A 20306-nucleotide genomic window follows, 5' to 3' on the forward strand; every position below is an offset into this window, starting at 1 on the left:
CAGCTCAGTGTCACAGAAGAGATTAGTGAGTGCTGTGCAGATTACATTAGTCCTAAATTAGACACAGACTCCAGTCTGGACAATCCTGGAATAGATCTATTTAATATCCCTCCAGAAAGAAGGTCACTTTTTGGACTTACGGTTGGTTGTCCTGCTTTGATCACTCTGAGCACTGTCGTTCGACTGGTTGCTGGAAACCGAGGATACGCTTGAGCTCCTGACAAAACCAAATGCAGCCAGCTTAGCTGCTGGCAACCGTGAATAACCTGGAGGACGAAGTCCAGACTGGCAGGGCTTGGGGAGATTTGACTTTGCAGCACTTGGACATGAGCCTTTCTTAAGATCAACTGAAAGAATGAAAAAGAAAGAAATTTTTATTAAATGAACTGGAGTATACTGACCATTACTTGTACCACCCAGCTACACGAAGTCAGTATAAAGAGTGAATACAAGTTTTAATGGCTGCTCAAACTGCAGTGATGTCTTGTTCTTTGCTCTGCTAAAAAGAAGTTCTGTGAAACAATTACAGGTCGCAATAATTTTTAAAATGTGAAATGCTGCAAGGACCCACGGGGCATAACTCAGACTTCCAGCAAAGTAACACAGTTCAAGTCCGCAAAGATTCTTTTTAAAGTTATCTTCTTTTATGCTGTATCACTTTCTAATTTTACATTTGTTATGTGCCAATTAAAAGAAACTCATACACAGAGACAAACATGCTACCCATAGCCTCTAATTTTGGAAACTCTTGTGAACACCAACACTTCTCTTCAAGGACACAGGACTTCTTTGTATTCCATCAAAGAAAACACTTCTTTGAAGTCTTTCTTTCAAATTTTGCTGAAGGAAAAAGTCCTTTTCTTGCACCAAGCCTAGGAACAAGGATTTGACCTGTAAAGTTGTACTTGTTAAACATACCACCAGCCATTTCCACTGTTGGAATTCTCCTCACTATAAACAATCAGCCTATGTGAAAGATATCAACCAAATCTCAGACAACTGCCAATAGTGGGCTTACAACTGATGAAGATAGGCAACAACAGCAGTTCAGCTACCATGTCTTCCTGTGGTAACTACTAACTGGTCATCTGCCCCTAGCTTGTGTCCTAACCTGTATTCTGCTGCTCTTGCTTAGGCAAACTTTTCAAGGCAAATACAGAACATAGGTCCATAAATGCTCCAAATTGCCTTCAGGGACCAAAGGTCCATGAACACTGCAGGATTGTCTTCAAGGACCAAAGATTAGAGTTTGCTTTTGATTGGAAGGTCTGGATGCCAAGATCTCCAGATCTCCTCAACTGTACATAACATTAGGACAGAGCTTTTCTTTGTAGGTTTCACAATATAATATTCCTGTTCCTTGTGGAATATATATATGTTTTTATATATATATATAAAAAAATATGTATATATTAACAACAAAAAAAAAAAGTTCTCCAAAAGCTGATGCTAGAGTGTTCAATCAGTCACCAGGACCGGTGGATCAGGAGACAAGGCAGCATTAAAACTATCAGCATATTCTGTCAGAAAAGGCCACAAAGTCACCCTTTTTCCAATCTTCATAGAATCATAGAATCATAGAATGTTTTGGGTTGGAAGGGACCCCTAGAGGTCATCTAGTCCAACCCCCCTGCAGTGAGTAGGGACACTGCTAACTAGATCAGGTTGCTCAGAGCCCCAGCTTAATCGGGGAACAGTATTTGTGCATTAGCCTGACACATACTTCAAAGGAAGAAGTGAACATTCATAAATTAAAGGAAAAACAGAAATTAACTGCACAGTAAGAATATGATCGTCATATTATTACAGTATTTAATTCTTTTGTAAACTATGTAGGTCACAGCCTTATTAATTTTAATGAAGCATTACACTTTGAGGAGACTTTATAGAAAACAAGACTAACTCCTTTGAGCAGAAAAATGTTATGGGGATTTTGAAAGATAGTTGTGTACCTCATCACAATAATAATATTAAGCTTTGTTTAACAAGACTAAGCCTTTTCTTTTGGAATAGAAATATGTGTAACGCTGGGCTAAAAAGAATTTTGTTATCCTATAAAAGACATCAAAAACTGTTCCTTGCTCAATGAGCAAAATAATTTATATAATATAGACTCTTAAAAATGCATTTTTGGCCACTTTTCACAAGTTGAGGCCTTTATTAAGACACAAGGAGATGGATCTTTGACTGCAGCACCTTTACCAGCCGAGAGGAGGGCATACTGTGGAGAGTAACCCAAATGAAAACACGAATATCTATAGCATATAATAAAAGACTGCTAAAATCCCCATCCAGTTTTTTGGCACCAACAGGGACAATTTTGGACCCTGATCCTGAATCTGGCTTCGTTTGGACAACGTGCAGATGGGCTCGGAGGTAGCTGTGGGCTCCAGGTGCAGATGAAGACCAGTGTGGGCACATTAGCACGGAGAACAAACAAGCAGTGATGTTTATTATCAGTTCACTGCCAGGCTTGTGCCTATTACAGGTGGTTTATGGTTACCTGCAAAGCACCATCAGGCCAGACTCCTTCCCTCCCCACTGCTGGGGATATTCATGCCACATCTAAACGACTCCACGGCAAGGCACTACAGAACCTGATCTCAATGTTTCCCACAGTCCTACCAGCACAGCTTGCGATGAGTGCGGATCACATTAACTGATTTTCATGTAGGAACAAGAAAAAGTGTCCAGTGAAAGGCTTTAAGAGTCCCAAATGCTAGAAATGACACACTAATCATCTTTCGGACAGACTCTCTCTATTTGAGAGGACTAATATCTTCCTGCATTAACAACTGCTGCATGGCAGGACTCAGATTGGCTTATGCCAGTGTAAGGCTGCACTTTTACCAAATATGAACACCTCAGCAGTATTTTGGATGGGCCAGACCATCTTTCTTACCCAGTTGGCTGCACAGTACGCTTGCTAGTGGCTGGGCATGGCCAAATATCAGCTTCACCAGCTAGCTAAAGGACTAATTCCTCAAGGGCAACTGCGTGTGATAAAAGGCACAGAGCTCGGTCACAGCGTGCAAAATACTCCCTGTTTTGCATCGGTGACAGGAGCAAGCCCAGGTAGCCTCCAGATTTGAAGCAGAGGTGAGTACCCATGGCAAGCGGCTGCAGGAGCAAGGAACCTGCCCAGGTCACTGGCAGCAGGGAGAAGGTATGGGAGAGTCTCTTGTGGGTTTTACAGGTTTCCAAAAAATGCACCAACAGGCCTGCACTACATGAGACAAGAGTTGAGAATCCTTTTTCCTAAGAATCTCTGAAAATTAAGGTGGAGGGAGAAATCTTTCCATCTTACAGCAAAACACTATAAATATCACGGATTTCCTGCAGCAGAATAGGGGAAATTCCACTGGGACAGGGGGGAAAGTGGTTAGAAATGGTTTTATTTAAAAAGCATTTGAAATGCGCTTGCCCTAGGACAGTGAGGTTCACCTGGGACTCCCATGTCCTCAGCTCAACCACAGGGATGCCCACACTGAGTCCCCAGGCTGTCTGTTCTCTGCATCGCCATGCAATCAAGCGCCTGCAGCCTGCGGCACACTGAGCACCATGGGTGTCACTGAAGAACTTCCTTAAAACCAGAAGGTTTTCTGGTGACAAATTGCCCAGCCATCTCTACCTTTTCCTTAAAATTATTCTCCCAGACTTGGGCAGAGGGTTCAGTGATTTTTCTCACACTTCCATGCATGTTTCAGTTTATGACCTTAATTCAAATTCCCCCTAAACTAACAATATTTTGTGTCTTGAACTCATCATCATCCTTAAATTATTTTTCACTTCTCTTCCTTGTAATCCAGCTCTTCTGCACCATGAGGACCTGGGGGCAGGACATTATCCTCATTAGGGATGCATTGAAATCCTTAAAGCTAAGTCATTTTGTGTCTTCTCATTAAAATACATGAGACATCAGCCTATTGTACGTACTTTCTCTTCTAAATATCATCAAGTTTTATGATGGATGTTCCTTCTTTATTTCTGTTTTTTGGAAGTATAGAAGCACTCCTGCAAACAAGGTCTGGGAGTTCAAAACAAAAGTTATTTTAATGAGCAGCTTTCCTTTTAGTAAAAATCTGCCAAAATAAGCTTCTAAAAATTGGCAAAAAATCTTTCCAGCTGTCTCACTGCCTGAAGCTAATTATAGAATTAAGTATTGTTGTCTGTATGGCACATGAGCGATTTTCTATGACACTTCAAGCTGTTCCCATCTAGAAACATGAAAACATTTTGAGGTAGCAGCTGATTGACACAAACCAGATGTGCCTGGGGAGCCTTCAGAAAAGTCTGAGCTGGGCTTCGCATGCATCTCCACTGCACATGAATCGCATCTCCATGCACGTGTACAAGCAACTTTCATGTGACTTCTCTGTGAAATCTGAAATAATTTCTAGCTGAAGTGAATGAAAAATTAAAGAAACACAGATCTGTTCTTATGAAAAAGAGTAGCGTTTCAAGACTTCAGCTCTGCTTGTGACTCAGGGATCCTTGGCAACCCTTTGTTTTGTTGTGGTGGGGTTTTTGGTTGGGTTTTGGTATTTTTTTTGACAAGCATTTCCGTTAAAACTTTAATCATTATGTGTCATTTTCTCTCAGAAAGCTCACTTTCTGTTATAGGATGCTCTGAACACCATTATTCTCATTTCATATTGGGGAATCTGAGTTGAAGAAGTTACCTGCAAGGTCACTGAATTAGTCGGAGATAATACAGTTAACCCACCTCGGAGTTAACCCAATCACTGATACCTTTGCAGATTAAAAACAAATTGCACAAGTAAGAAACCTATTCTGTTGCCACTACTTTTGTGGTTTCCCTCTTATAGACATACTGACTTCTCTCTGGACAAGAACTGAGGAAAGGGGCTCCCCCGATGGTCTCTCATGAAAATACTGTCAAGTCTGGGACAGTTCAGTTCCAAAGGCAAAACAGTTGTCACTGCTGAACATCAATTAATTTCTGATCGGCCAGTCCACCATCATATAGTAGGAAAAGCTCATCTCCTCCTGATTCAGATTGAAAAACCCCCAAAAGCTGCTCTGCACCTTCCCAGCCCCAAGGCAACCCAAGGCTGGTTAGCATGTTCTCACCACCCCAAGAATTCAGCAGCTCGTGCTTCATTCAAACTGCAAATGTCCATGTTTGCTTTGTAGCTGGATGTGCAAAGCAGCAGCATCCCACAGAAACTTCCAGTGCAGGGTTTGTTCAGCCTTGAGAAAAGGAGGCTCAGAGGGGATCTCATCGCCACGTACCAGTACCTAAGGGGTAGCTACAAGGAATATGGAGACTCCCTTTCCACAAGGAGTCCCACGGAGAGGACAAGGGGGAATGGACACAAGTTGCTCTTGGGGAGATTCCAATTGGACATGAGAGCGAAATTTTTCACAATGAGAACAGTCAACCATTGGAATAATCTCCCCAGCGGAGTGGTTGACTCCACCACTTTGGACACTTTTAAGACTCAGCTGGACAGGGTGCTGGGCCATCTTGTCTAGACTGTGCTCTTACCTAGAAAGGTTGGACCAGATGACCCTTGAGGTCCCTTCCAACCTAGGATTCTATGATGATTCTGTGAACTGTCAGTGCCTGAGCCACACTCACTGCATTTTCAACTGAAAGCCCAGACCAGCAAGAACACTTCTCTTCATGGGAGCCATAGGTCATCTGCCCAGCTGCTGCTCATTGGAAGCGCTGCAGGTGCCCAGCCAGCCACGATGCTTGGCTCTCGCCAGGGAGGAAGTCAGGCGTGAAGCATTTGCCTGCTGCTGCACCCAGGTTGTTACTGGTACTATTCTTATGACTGGGAATTTGGTACAACAGGCATATAGACAACCCTTCTCTGGGTTGCAAAGATGTATTTTGGTTGTTTGAAGATGCAATAATTGTTGGCAGCAGAGAGATGGCATATGGCTACGTCTCGAGTATGGAGACAATGGCCTTAGAAAAACTCTGATGATGAAGTGTGCCCTTTGAAGCACTTAATTTTTCTTTATGAGATAGAGTCAGATTGCTCTCCCAAAGAAAACAGAGAGTGCCAACTGAGAACACTGCAGATTAGTGGAGGATAGAGAGTATTTTCCTCTCTGAATTCTCCCCTTGTCACCTCTTTCCTTAAATAATTAAGACGTTTGCCAGCTCAAATCCAAGTACCTCAGACTGCAAACCGATAAAATAAGCATATATCTGGAGTAGCAGCAAATCAACATTTTGGGAAGTAACCTCAAAACCCGTTTTCTACCATCAAATCTCATTTACTTGTTCAAGCATTAGGTATTCCTGAGAATAAACATGAAAACAAAGCTTTCCTACCAGGAGAAAGCTGTAGACGTATTGTAGCATTCATGATTAAATACATTATACATATGAAAGACACAAATAAATGCATATATCTGTGTGTGTGTGTAATCAGAAACATTGCTGTCCTGATTTGTGTATAAATTGTAACTTTAACAAGAGTTGACTTGCTTAGAAATGAGAGGAACAGCTAGACCCCCAGGACTGACAAATTTAATATACAGAGAGGTGATAAGGAAACATTTCACTAACTCACTCTTTGAGAAAGAAAAAATACCATAAATACTACTGAAAAATGTAGAATTAAGTGAAGTTAATGAGTAGAATTAAGTGAAGTTTTAATGATGAGATCTGTGTTATACTTTTCAAAATCATACATTAATCCCATCAAAACAATCAACTAATTAATGCAAATCCTAACACACTTGCTCCAAGAAGTCTTTATAACCAAGGAAAACATATTCATAATTTATACGCTATAGACACAGTATCCTTCAATGCTTGTTTTGAATTACAAGTTTCCTGTAGAAAGAGCAGAGTCAATTTACACAAAATAAACAAAATTTAAGCTTTTGGAGATGCTATTGCACCTTTAAATACATCATGATTCAATGACTTCCTACCTTACCTACAGTGCAGAATGCTTTTTCTTATAGTCAGGCTCCTTGCCTGACCCATCCAAGGCAAAGCATCACCTAAGGAGCCACACTGCTTGATAACGAACTCACAGCCATGCCAACATGTGGGTGCCACGTCCTACAGATGAAGAAGGACCCCTGCTCTAGTCGTGTTTTAGGCATCACACTTGGCAATCACACTCGTGGGATCATTCACTCTTATTTTATTTCCTACTTGGCGTGTCTTAAAGCTAACGAAACCCTTAATGTACTTGTAGTACTTGCAATCCATCACAGCAGTTCAGGGATTTAATTATCAATTACTTTAAAGTCAGTTTTATAAGTGTTAGTATTATACATGGGCAAAATCACTCAGCTTATCAGTGCTGCTTAAACAGACTGCTACATTATGAATGGCATGGCAAAGGGGAATAAAATCCTCATTATGAGCCACTGCTTCTGTCCTCGATGCTGTGCCATGGTGATTTCAGTTTAAAAGCCTCCGTGGTACCTCACACTTTGTCACGGGATGGCAACTGGCTAGATCCTTCTGCTTCCATTACCCTAGGGCAGGACTGAAATCACTAGGATTAGAAACTGGATTAAAAGCTCAGGATTGAGCTGCAAGAGGTGCTGATTAGCAGTCTTCAAGGCAGGACTGGTACCCACGAGAGAAAAATACCTCCTAGGCCCCACTGCTTTTGCTGCAGTCAGCCAAGCCCTCACACCCCACAACACCCGCGAGCAGGAGTCTTACTGGCTCTGCTTCCAGTATGCCGACCATTTCGTTTCATTTATGCATTTTGTTTGCTTGTATTTGTAAATATGACTCTATCAAAGATGCATTTAATCCTGTTTCTCAAATATTGCATCAAAACCAATAATGCAGATTAAAGCTTAATACCATAGCTACCTGCCAAATTGAGGGAAAGTGGTTGAAAATGGTGTTGGGTACCATAAAACAATTGACTAGACGGTGCCTGGCCCTACTCTGAGCCCCACCAGCCAGCCCCACACCAGCTCTGGGCTTGCTAGGGGTTGCTGTCCCATACAGCCCCTTTGTGGCAACCAGGGACCCATCTCTGGTCTGCATTTGTGCATCGGTGGGGACACAGCCACAGGAACCAGTTCTCTGCTGCCCTTCCACTCCTATGCCAGTTTTGTCCTGTCTGCTGTCACTTCAGCCGCTTTCATGAGCAATTCATTCTTCTAAAAAGGCATTATTGAAGACAAAAGGACTGGTATGCTGACCTATGAAGCTATACATTGCTGAGAGAAAGATTAAGTCATTTGAGGTATACAAGGAAAAAGGCTTTGGACAAGGGAAAGGTGATTATAAACCAATCCTGAATGGATAATTGGGAGATAAAATGCTAAAAATAAAAGAATGTAAAGTAACTAAAATAAGATATCAGAAATACATGAAAGATCCCTAAGGGGAGGCACTGGATCAACAGAGAGCAATGAGAAGTACATTGCAACAGAGTAAGATGTTGCAGAGAAATTAAACGTGTTCTTCATCTCACAAGGAAAATGAAAGGTGAGGTGCCAGAAGTGAAAACAATGTGTCCTGGGGTGGACAGTGAAAAACTAGAGACATTAGCAACCTCTCCAGAACAAGTCTTGGATAATTTAAAATCAATAAAAACAGTCAGAGTCCAAAGACCAGATGAGACACACTTCGGGATCCTGAAAGAGATGGCAGACAGATTATTGGACTACCATGAGTTATCTTTAATAGCATCTTTGAAACAGCAAGGTATCAACAGACTAGAGAAAAACAAACAAAATAACAGTTGTAGGAAGGAAATTACGGAGAGCTATGAGTTAAATTTGACCTCCAAAGCAGACAAGGTCCAAGAAGTAATCAGTGACAAGATCAAAAAAACCCAACTTTTGAGAAATGGAAAACTTCAGGAAATACAACTTTAGTGGAATAAGAATTGCACTAACAGCTAGTGCAATTTCCTCACGTATACTTCTCATGCACTGGCATTTTTAAAGGCAGTATTACAGACAATAAATAGGACTGATAGGCTGGTACTGTTTAGATTTTAGATAGTCACATAACACAGGAAGACAGTAAGTTAATACATACAAGTTCCTATATGGATTAAAATGGCTAAGGAAAAATCATGTCTGCAGTCATCAATGATGCAGGATAATATGGATGATGGATGGATAACGGATGAATAAGAATCAAGGCAATGTTCACTTCCAAGGATCAGAAAAGACAGTGGATTTGTTAATAGGTCCTGTTTGTATATTCATCTCATATCTGTCTCCCAAATTGGTTCCTGTTACGCAACGGTTACCCTACTCATATCCTGAACTTGCAGCCTCTTGCAGTTTCATTTAAATGGAAAATATGACCCAATTGCTCTCTGCACCTATACTCCGATGTTCAGTGCTGACTGAACTCAACTCACAGGGCTGAATTGATATTTACTACCCAGCGTGCTGCTATTTACACCCAGAGCACCTCAGAAGTCACATACGGCTGAGCTTGGTCAGCTTCTGCTAATGGCACCAACTTAAATAAACTCCAGATGTGGGGTCAGATAGGATAGAATAGTGGAAAGAGGCACTGTGTTACAGAGAACCTTGATTTTCTGATAAACCCCAAATCCTGGCAACCTATATTACTGACTGATACTGTCCCCTCAGGGTAAGTCAAGACACTCTGGCCCGCTTCCGTTCTCTAAATTTCTTCTGCAGCTTAGTATGCAGAAATGGACACTGGGGAGAGAGCATAATAGTTTTCAAATATCTGCAAAGAGGAGAAGACCCCACATCCACTCCAGACAGAAGAAGAAGTAAATTGCAACAAAGAGGACTAGGCAAAACACTGGGGAAAGCTTTTAGCTTGAAAGCAGGTAAAGCAATTGAGCAGCCTTCTTTGAGAGGCTACAGGATCTCATATTGAAGGTTTTTATAAATAGTTTTCATGAACAGGTTAAATAAACATCTTGCAGAAGGAATCCCATCCTGGGGCAAGCGGAAAGACCATATGACCCCTAGTCATTACTTAACTTTATCCCTTATGACTATTAAAAATCTCTGTGGACTTCTAAACTGTTAAACAGCTGCTATGTTTCACTCTTGCAATGACTGATTTTCAGCTGTCTCTGAACCTGCTGCTGTTTAAATGTACGTTGTTAAAACCTCCAAGATTTCCAGGCTATCAAGGAGTGTCCTGTAGAAGTAATTATTATCTCTGTCTTGTGGCATCGTACACTTCTCCTTCCGACTCTTCTCTTGTTTTTTCCTCCCCTACAATTCTGCCCAGGGTCATGCTGAGACGGGCAGTAGCTGTGAAGAAAAAGGTATTAGAAATGTTGTCTCCAAAGAGGTGTATACCTGGGCTTCAGAGAATCAAGATCTCTGCTGGCACATCTGAACACCGCCCAGGCTTTCAGAGCACAACATGGTGGGGAACATCATATTCAGATTGAATGACGGGGTCTTCATGATGGAAGAAAAATGTCCCATTATCTTCCACAGGACAAAAGCAAAGATTTTTCAGGCATTTACAAGGAGGAAAAAGATAAAAAAGAGCACAATGAGAATTATTATTGAAATTGATTCTCCTTCTTTGGCAATAACCTGTTAAACAACCTTTGTGCAAGTCCCAGACTCCTTAGCAGCCTTGCTGCAAGGTAAAAAGGCACACACCTCAAAGAGTGCTGTCGGAGCTTTGTAGTATCAGGTCAAGATGTTGCTCATTTTGTGATATTTCTGTCTGAAAAAAAATCTTATTGGTGACTACAGTTAAGGAGAGAAAGTTCATACTTTACCTGAAGCATCTGGATGATAGAGGCTGGGTGCGCTCGTTATTTCTCCTTGCTGATGGAGACAGCTACCTGAGGATCTTTGACTTGCAATGAGAATCCTGCTCTTTGCAGATGGTAATCTGGACACTGCACCCAGTCCCAGCTGTGGCTTGAGTATCATGGCAGATCGATAAAAACTTGGTGGGACCTCGTAGTGAGTATATGGTGGAGGGCAAAATTCATCTTTCGCAGGCCTTTCCCCAACCTACAGAAAAACCATGAACACAGATATTATGCAATAAATCAATAAACACAGGAAATATGGAGCTCTAAATTGCTTATCAAGGCAAATTTTCCCTTCTTGTGAATCTGGGCTTCAGAGCACTGCAGACTGATCATTGCCTTCAAAAAGTGAGGGTCTTACCATATGAATCGCTCTCAAAAAATATGCACATGAAAGTCTCAACAGACAACTAAACCAAATAAAGAATTGTTCTCTCCCCCAAAAGAAAACAGACAAAGATCTTCAATTAGTGAAAATGAAGTTACTGTTAAGTCCTGAAAGGTAATATTATTTACAGAGGTAGGATACACCAAGAGAGTGTGTAAGTGGAATCTTTATTAGAAGTTATTTTAAATATTCTTAGTGAGATACAATTTTGGGGGAAGTTGGTTTTAACTTAGATAGTTAAAAATAACGCTGAAGGTATTTTAAGTTCATTTTATCAGAGAAATTGTATTGTTCAATTGTTTGTGTAAGAAAAAAAAAAAACCCTCTACATGTTCTTACTGCAAAATGTTCATTGTAATCTCTGCCCCTGAAGTTCCTGGACAGAGACCTGGTTGTGGAGGGTGGGCATGTTTCTGTACGTTACATTTTCAGGGGGCTGTTGAATATTCCAAATCAGAGCTATAAAACCCAGCTGACCATTTGAATTGGAGAGAAAAAAAAAAAGCAAATTTGCAGATGTGAAACTGTTTACAGTTTATCAAAAATAGACACTGCTTTGCTAAAACCAGTGACAAATTTCTCAGTATTTTAATAGGCATATACTGTGAGGACAGGACAGTAAGTCCCAAGCGGGACGTATTTCCAGCAAACAGGCTGTTACTGGGGAACTAGTGGTCAGGGAACAACCTGGTTCCCTGATTCAGCCCTTGCATCTTTCTATGCTCAAGCTGGGCTCTGACTCCCACCTTGCCGTGCTGCTTCGGGGCGCAGGACAAGGGCGCAAAGCAATGTCAGTGGTTTTCACCTCTCTCATTTGCAAAGAACCGTTTGCTCTTCTGGGTAGAGTCCAGTTTCTTTACCATTTCCTTATAAAATCAAAATCATCATAATGTAGAAAGGACCCATGAATATTTTTTCAGTGCATCCCATTTAGGCCACAGGAAAAAAAAAAAGCTTAGGAAATAGGAAATCTGAACTAAATTTGTTTAAAAGTTAATCAAAAAGTGCCATAGGCTACCTAGGAAGAAATGTAACTGCCAATTAATTAACTCTGCTGTAAGTTATGATGCATATAATATGCCAAATCAATTTCTATTTAGCAATTATAAGCATTTAGAATATGCACTTCAACATTGGCCATAAAAGCTTTGATCTTAGCTGCTTCAAGAGCTTTAATCCTAATTTAGCAAATCTTTAATATGCTAAAAGAGACAAGATTGGCCTTAAACTATTAAATGTAGAACCTTTGAGGCCTTTACGCAGGAACTAGGAGGGCAGATGTAACAAACACTGAGCATTATATTTTTGCTCCATATTTTTTCCTTTGTTTGCAGTCCTATTTCCTGCCATTAGATCTTCCCATTTCCTTTTTTATTATACTCCTATGACCTATTTCTACAAGTTAGGATGCAGGTTTTTACTGTATAGATTATTTTCTAAGCCTGGACTGCAGGAGATATTTAGCTCCTTATTTTCAGCTTCTAGATGTGAGGTTGTTTTCCTGGATAAGATTCAGTGATCTTTTCTCTCCCCTATCAATGTATTTCAATCAAATTTCACTATACACTTCCTATCATTTCATATTTAACTGACAGTGAACATCCCAATATCAAGCACTTCAGTATAAGGATAATAGAGAAAATCTGTAAATATAGAAACCATGCATTTTTGATAAACTGGGTCACATTAGCTAAACCTTGTTACCTCTTTTTTTTTTTTTTTATTGACAGTATGCTATGAATAACACAGAAGAGCAACAAACATGCACACAAAAGCAATCAATCAACAGCATAAAACACCTTCTCAAGCTGAGAGAAGTGAGAAAGATTTGCCCAACTATCTCCTGAAGAGCCCAGTTTTGGGGGACATAAACTTGCTATGAAGACACACTCCTCCTTCTTTTCTATTTAATGGTGAATTCATGAAGTGTGTCATTCGACTTGTCTCAACAGAATCATGTGCAATTATTGATCATAAGGCCATTTTAAAGACCTTCAGAAAGATTTGGTTTAATATGAGACCTGTTAGCATCCTGTACTAGATTTTTGTACAAGAAACTTTTAAAGAAAAGATCTATTGCAGCCTGTCAACTAAAAAGAAGATCTGCTCAAGAGTTTCAGTGTGTGGCTGCCTGCTCATTCCCCACTCACCCCTCTTAATGAACTTGTTAGAAAGAGCTGGGAAGTCTGCAGCAAATACTTGGAGAGTGCAGGAATTTCCACAGGCTGGGAAATCCTCAGCAGAGCTGGCAGCATGGCCAGCAAGTAAGGATGCCCAACACTTCCCTTTGTGTTACTTTGTTTATAACATCGTCAAACATTAATGCCTCAAGCAGGAATTTTCTTGTCAAGTGCCTGCTTCAGGCAACTATCTGGGAAAAGAGTTGGCAACGTTGGTTCACGCAGTTCAGATAATGAGATCAAGGGGGGAAAATCACTGGTTTGACTATGTATAAAACAACTCCCCCTACTCCTTTTTCCCCTACAGGCCTTTCGTTTCAACAGGCTTTAGTCCACATTTTCTGGAGCAGAAAGATGTCTGCGCTGGGGAATGGAGGTGGCTGAAAAGGGTAGGCACAGCCTTGAGGAGGCAGGCAGGAGAGCTGGTGATCAGTAGGCCTCCTTACAGACCCCCAGCAGAACCAGGACTCTCAGCAGCAGCCATAAAGTAGTGAATAAAGTTAGCCAAGGACCACTCTCTGGCAAGGCATGGATCATAACCATATGGGTAAAATCTCACCCTGCAGACCAGGCTGGTCTCATCCATGCTGATCCTTGGGAACAGCCTGTGGGTGAGCACACACTGGCAGAGGTGGACACTGAGCAGGGGACTGTGCTCCCAGCCCGGCAATATGGACAACCTTGCCTGAGCCTTGGAGGCTGTGCCCTCCCGCTGTTCAGTTCACCAGCACAGCAACAGCTTTGGGTCACACAGTTTGCTCTGTTACTTCCCACGGAGGTAACTAGGAACACAAAGTGGCCACAAATTCTCACCAGTGCCGACTAGAAGAGGCTAAGGTCCACATTGAGACAGGGAGCCCATGTTGAGATGAAGCATGAGGACAGCAGCAATTTGCCCTGGACAATGACTGGCTTTTTTAAAGCATTTTACTGTGAGGGGGTTTCTACCTTTTTTTTTTTTTTTGGATGAAGACAGGCGTGAAAGATCTACCGCCACACCATGCCAAGGTTCCAAAGAAAAGCACTTGAGGAGCTGCCAATGCTATGGGTACGGTTGCCCATTTAACCTTAACTCAATTCCATTATGGACGCAGTCTCTGAGCACAGCTGGATGGCCTTCACGCCTGAGCTGGGATTTTTGTCTAAGCTGCCCTATGTGGGCCTTAGCACAGGCAGCTCAAGGAGCCCGGCAGGCTGCAGGGCTGCACGGAGGTAGCCCATGAATCTTCCCCAGACAGCTCTCCAGGCCTTGCCTTGGAATCTCCTGTCCCAGACAGCACCTTCCAATTTTTTCCAGCTCATGGCACCCAGAAGGGTAGTTAATTGTTCCTACCATTTAGCTACCTGAATGATGCTTAGAGATTACAGGTCTGATTGATAGCAGCTATTAAAACTCCCTGTCATAGCTATGTAAAGATCTATAAAATGGTAATCAAAGCTCTTCAGAGCCCAAATTGGATGTGTGAAATAGGGCAGACTGGGATTTTTTTCCCTCACAAAGGTAATGCAGAGTACCCATCCTGCTGCAGCATCTCCTTGTCTTCAAAATCTTGCTTTATTTCAGATTATACATGTCATCTGCCATGAACCCATACTGTGCACAGCTGCTCTTCTAAGCATCTGTCCACTTCCATGGATCAATCATTTTCCTGTCTCTTGATCCATACTGGAACTAAATCAGACCCCTTTACATTCCCCCAACTAGCAGGGGACTAAGGTACTTACTTTTATGGTGGCAGCCCAAGAGAGCAAATACCATCCCCTGCCATCAGCTCCTGACTTCTGGGCTAATGCAAACTCATAAGACAAACTGAAGTTTGATTGACTTTTCCTTCCCAGCCTCTCCTCCAGGCAATCCAGCTTCTCCGAAGAAGCAGCTTGCTTGGGTTCAAACCTTCCCTTGTTGAAATACCCACCCCAAGTCAAACTGCTTGGAGGAATGGGGGAACATGCTTTGGATCTTCTCCAGCCCATGTCCTCCTTCTAACCCTAGTCTATGCTGCAGACTTGCCACAACCTGAGGCTTTCTCATGTTAAGAAGAGTCCTCAACAGTGCACAGAAATCAGTCCTTTGCTCCCAGATGTGTCTGCTGATCCTACCTGATTATCTGAACCCCATCTGCACGGGCCATAGACACCCATGGTCTTCAGAGGGTCATGTCACCCTATAAACAGTCAAATAGCTGCACAGTCTGCATCATTTTTATTTAATTTCCAGAGCCATACATTAAATGGTAATAACCTAGTAATCTTCCCTCACCTTACAATGTGATTGTGAAGATATACTAATAATGGCTGGCATAGACAAGCTCAGAATGAATTTAATGTTCCTCCTCTGGATGCAAAATATAAGGAATAGAGCTGGAAACTGAAGTTAGAGGTGAAAAGAGAGCAAGTAGTGTCCTTTGTTTGGGTTGAGACGGTGCTCTATGAATAGAGCACATAATATATAACATATAATCCATGATCACTTCAGTAGGTTGCCTCTTAACATGCCATAAGGACTAATCTACACGCACACATGATATCTTAATTTGGATATTCGCTGGCTTTTGATTGTCAACACTGTCACCAAACTTGTTATTTCAATGCTGTTCCTTGGATAAGTACTGTATGTAGAATGAGGCATGCATTAAAATAGCCTCAATAACACCATGAGACACACAGAAAAAAAATTAAAAAGACTGGTTTAAATGAAATACATTTGTGTGATCTTAATTATTTACATAAAAAGTTTGGTTGTTGAGCTACAACAGGTCCCAAGCAGCGGATGCAAGGGCACATCACAGACCCGAATGTAGCTCCCTCTTCCCTGTCCTTTCTCCACCCTCCAAGCAAGGTCAACTTTCCTCCACTGTGCTCACCTCCCAGCAGGGATTTCAGGGAACCAAGACTCCTGCCCAATTTATTAAGGCAGAAACACAATGAGATGTCAGGAGCCAGAATTGGCCAGAGGAACTTCCATGACCTTTTGGCTGCTTGGGAAGGCTTTCCAGGGAAAGGAGATTCTTACTTAAGATGTAGGTCAATAACACATGTAATATAACACATGGCTTCTAAATGAGTCAAAAGTAAATTTTTCCTGAATGATATATATAATCTAACAAGAGCTCTGATGGTCCCTGGGTTTCAGTACAGCTAAACAGAAGGGAATGAGTTTAGACCTCTACTGCTCTGTCTGCAAAAACCCGCCAACTTTCCCATTAAGGAGGAAGTCTCTACGGGCAAATTACATTCATTTCCCAAAGCTATTCTTTGGGGAAAAAAAAGAAATTCCATTTACGGATAGATTCAAACAGCGTGTCTTTGCCTTTCTAAACATCCCTATTTATACTCCTAGCAGGTGACTAGTTTGCTCGGAAAAACTGGAGGAATCTGGTGACAAATTCCAGTCACAGACAAGACATTGCAACAGGATCGGTGCCAGAAATGATAAGTAAGTGGATTTCTAATGATCACGCATTGACTGTTTTAGGATTTATTTCTTATCTGAGGCTTGAGAACTAACTTGTGGCAGCAACAAGTAAGCAAATGATCGCCACCTGACATACAAAAGAGGCTTTCAAAACTGCCTCCTTACCTCCTGCAGAAACTTCTCGCTCATGGGACCGAAGTGATGTCCTGGGGGCCTAATTCCTGACACCACCAGACCAGAACTGAAGAGTCTTGGCTTCTGGAGGTCAGGTTTAAATTTGTCGTACAGGATGCTGGGGGGCTTTGCATCCCCTCCGTTGGACGCCTTCTGCTCCGCAGAGATGGGCATGCCACAGGCAGGGCTACCAAAGGGCAGCCCTGCTGGCGCAAACGAAGGGTCGAGCTGCTCTATCGAACGAGGGTTTCTCCTAATGTATGTGATGATTTTAGGTCTCACGGGTTTGGGCCTGGGTATGGCAGGTTTCATCTCGATGCTTTCTTCCAGCTTTTCACTGCAGTCACTGTCCACATCTGCCTTATCTGTGAGGGAGCCCTTGGAGTGGACCAGGATAGGTTTTGGGATGGCACTGCTGCAAGCAGTCTTGATAGGCACTTTAGGGGATATGTTTAACAACTGCGTACTGTCAATGGGAGGTAGGACTGAGGAGGGTGACAGTTTGTCAACATGAAGTGCATAAAGGTCCTTCAAATTACTGTTTGATAGCGTGGGCTGAGTATTAACATCCAGTGTTGCCACTGGGCGTACAGGAGTTGGGACGCACAAAAAGGCATCAGCCTTTTCTGAAAGGTTACAGCTCTCTGGTGCTTCCTCTGGAGGATGTTTCTGTGCATTAGCTGTCTTTTTACTTGGAACTGAAAAGCTCGAGGTTTCTGAATCACTGTCATGGCTGTCAGGTTGTTGGTTTGGCACTGTCTCTGTGCTGCACGCTCCGTGCTGATCTGAGAGATCAGAAGCAAGCACGTCAGCATCCTCGGTGTTTCCTTTGACTAGCGTCAGTTTATTCTCATTAACTTTCAAGGGTTTGCTGTCAGGTAGATTAATGTTATGTATAAGAGATATCTCTTCACCAACCGTTTCAGCACAACCTGTGTCAACTTCATGTAAATTCTCATTTTTTCTAGGTGTCACTTTGCCACTGGATTTACTATTGCAGGGGAGTGGGAATATTGTTTCCACTTCTTTGACAGTAAAATATTCCTCACCAACCTGGCTAGTTGCCCCGTTGTCACTGTCATTGCTTCCTCTCCCTTCCCCACCAATGACATTATCACACAGCAATTTGTCATCAGGATAGGTTACCACCTGGCTTGACAATGGATCCTCTACTTTATTACAGGTGTCTTGAAAATGGGGTGCTTGAAATTTTGATGTGTCAGACCCAGAGCCTTTCTGCTCCTGCATTGCTGGATTTTCATCTTCTTGACATCCCAGGAACTCTACCAGCATAATTCTCTCAATCTTTTGGTGACACGTATTTTTAGATGGTAGAGATGGTGCAGTCTTCAGCTCCAGTTTTTTACTTTTATCACCCTGACCTAACTGTGCTTCTGATTTACTAGCAATCTCATTGGGCTTAACAGCTGAATGTTGAGAATGAGAAGTATGCAGTGTGCTTTCAACATTAACATTTGGTACATTTTCTGTTTTACTTATTTTTTTGTTCCCTGAGGTAGATGGTTTCGAATAAAACACAATATTTTCCTCTGAGGTATTGTCGAGTGGATGAAACACCATCCCAAGAAAATGATCTGTGGACGTTTTTTGTGATTTCTCTGTATTTCCTATCAAATGGTGTGACCTGTCAATGGAGTCCAATGATGCAGAAAGGAGACGTTTACATGACACACGGCCAACAGAGTCTTTTGCAAATGTTTCAGATTGAGGAGAAAATTTACTTGGTCTTCCCAAAGAAAGCCTTTTTATTTTCTCCATCTCCACAGTCCTGGGCATTTTACCTTTAGAAAAGTTCTGGGTGAAGTCAACATCACCTTTGGAAATAATCTCCAGGTTGGCATCATTTGTGCTGCTTTTTAAATTGGACAGACTTTGTCCTCGGCTAATCCTGATATGCCTTGATATATTCTTAGCTTCGCTGGTCCTACAATCTTTCCCCATTTCCCTGCTTGTGGCAGAGGGCAGCTTACTTTCCTGTACACCGGTGTGACAGGTCCGAGAGTCTTTGAAGGTCAGAAGTTTATTCTGCTCTGTATTCAGGCGAGTAACTTTCTCTGATCCTCCAGAGTGTATATTCCCACTCTCATCTGCCAAAGCACGTTTCTTAACATCCCCTTCAGTGGTTCTAACTTTTGCCACAATTTGGTTGGCATTGGTATCCCCCACACTCACTATGCTTTCATTATTATTTTTTATTTCACTGCGGTTGTCCTGAAGCTGGGCATAACATGACTTGTTTGGGATTAATGGAGCACTCATTTTGAAGCTTCAGGTGACTGCTTTTTTGGCAGTCCTAATTAATGAGAAAGCTTTTTTTTCCCCTATTAGGTTAACTATTATGCATGCTTCGGTTATACATTTAAATTATAAACTGATCAGTAGAAAATTCCTCTTCAGAAAGCTTGGAGTGTCTTGTCAGAGACACATTTTTGTGCTATTCAGTTGTCTTCCATGCAGCCTCTGGACCTAGGAAATCTTTATGACATGCAGCAGAGAGGTTCAACGAAAGCGCAATAGATCTGTCAAGTTCCCTCTGAATGACAGCCAGTTAATTCAGCCAACCTGTGAGAAAAAAACCAAACAGTGTTACACGGATGTCAGGAATCATGCTAACTAAACTGAAGTCAAAATCAACAGCACTCCCAGGTACATCCCCAGGAGAGAGTGCTTTCAAATGCTTTAGATGCTGTTTCAATCACAGCTTTGCTCCCAGCAAAAATTCTCAGTGTAGCACAGAACTCAGACTTGAGAAGTCACACAGTCAAAACCATCCTGGTTAGAAGAGTGGTTGCTACTGTTTTTAAGTCACATAGATTTACAACTGGAAATAGGCATAAATAGCTAGGTGAGGATGGGACCCCACATTGAGGGTCTAAGCACTTTCATTTTGCTATAACAACGTCTTTATTATGCCAAGGATGGCTACTGATGCATTTAAAGTTTCGCCATAAGTAATAATATTCCAGTTCCATTAAGGGACGTTTATGGCTTTCTCTCCTTGCCTTGTACAAATCACTGCCACACTTGTGCTGACACCCCACACCCTTTGGCATTTCTTAGCCAGATCTATAGATGCCAAGACAGCAAAAACTATGGCTGGAGGCCTGAAAAGAGAAACTGTGGTTTTTTGAGACAGCTGCATACGTGTATGTTCAAACATAGAGGATTATACACCAGTCTCAACACAGTGCAGCTCCTTTTGGCTCCCTCCCACCTGTAGCTTTGGGAACCCAGATTTTGTCCTCTATCACCTCCAACAAGATGAAGGAGAAATGTCTGTCTATTCCAGGCCTAAATGCACTCTCTGAGATATTTCTTGTACCCTGTTATGTTCATATCCTCCATCATAAAGAAATACAGACACTGGAAACTGGAAC

The 20306-nt window shown here is 42.0% G+C and overlaps 1 protein-coding gene across 1 annotated transcript; it reads right to left on the reverse strand.

The window, feature by feature from the left end:
* Positions 1-140: 140 nt before the first annotated feature.
* LOC104133697 (microtubule-associated tumor suppressor candidate 2) lies at positions 141-19188 on the reverse strand (the record flags this gene model as incomplete). The annotated part of the gene is made up of 3 exons (XM_009647132.1): positions 16900-19188; positions 10713-10953; positions 141-347 (listed from the first exon to the last, which is right to left on the reverse strand). Coding segments are annotated over exons 1-3 (2737 nt in total), but the record flags the coding sequence as incomplete, so codon positions are not given.
* Between the last annotated feature and the right edge of the window lie 1118 nt (positions 19189-20306).

This window comes from Egretta garzetta, unplaced genomic scaffold (genome assembly GCF_000687185.1).
Source record: "Egretta garzetta isolate BGI_Z169 unplaced genomic scaffold, ASM68718v1 scaffold279, whole genome shotgun sequence".
NCBI lineage: Eukaryota > Metazoa > Chordata > Aves > Pelecaniformes > Ardeidae > Egretta > Egretta garzetta.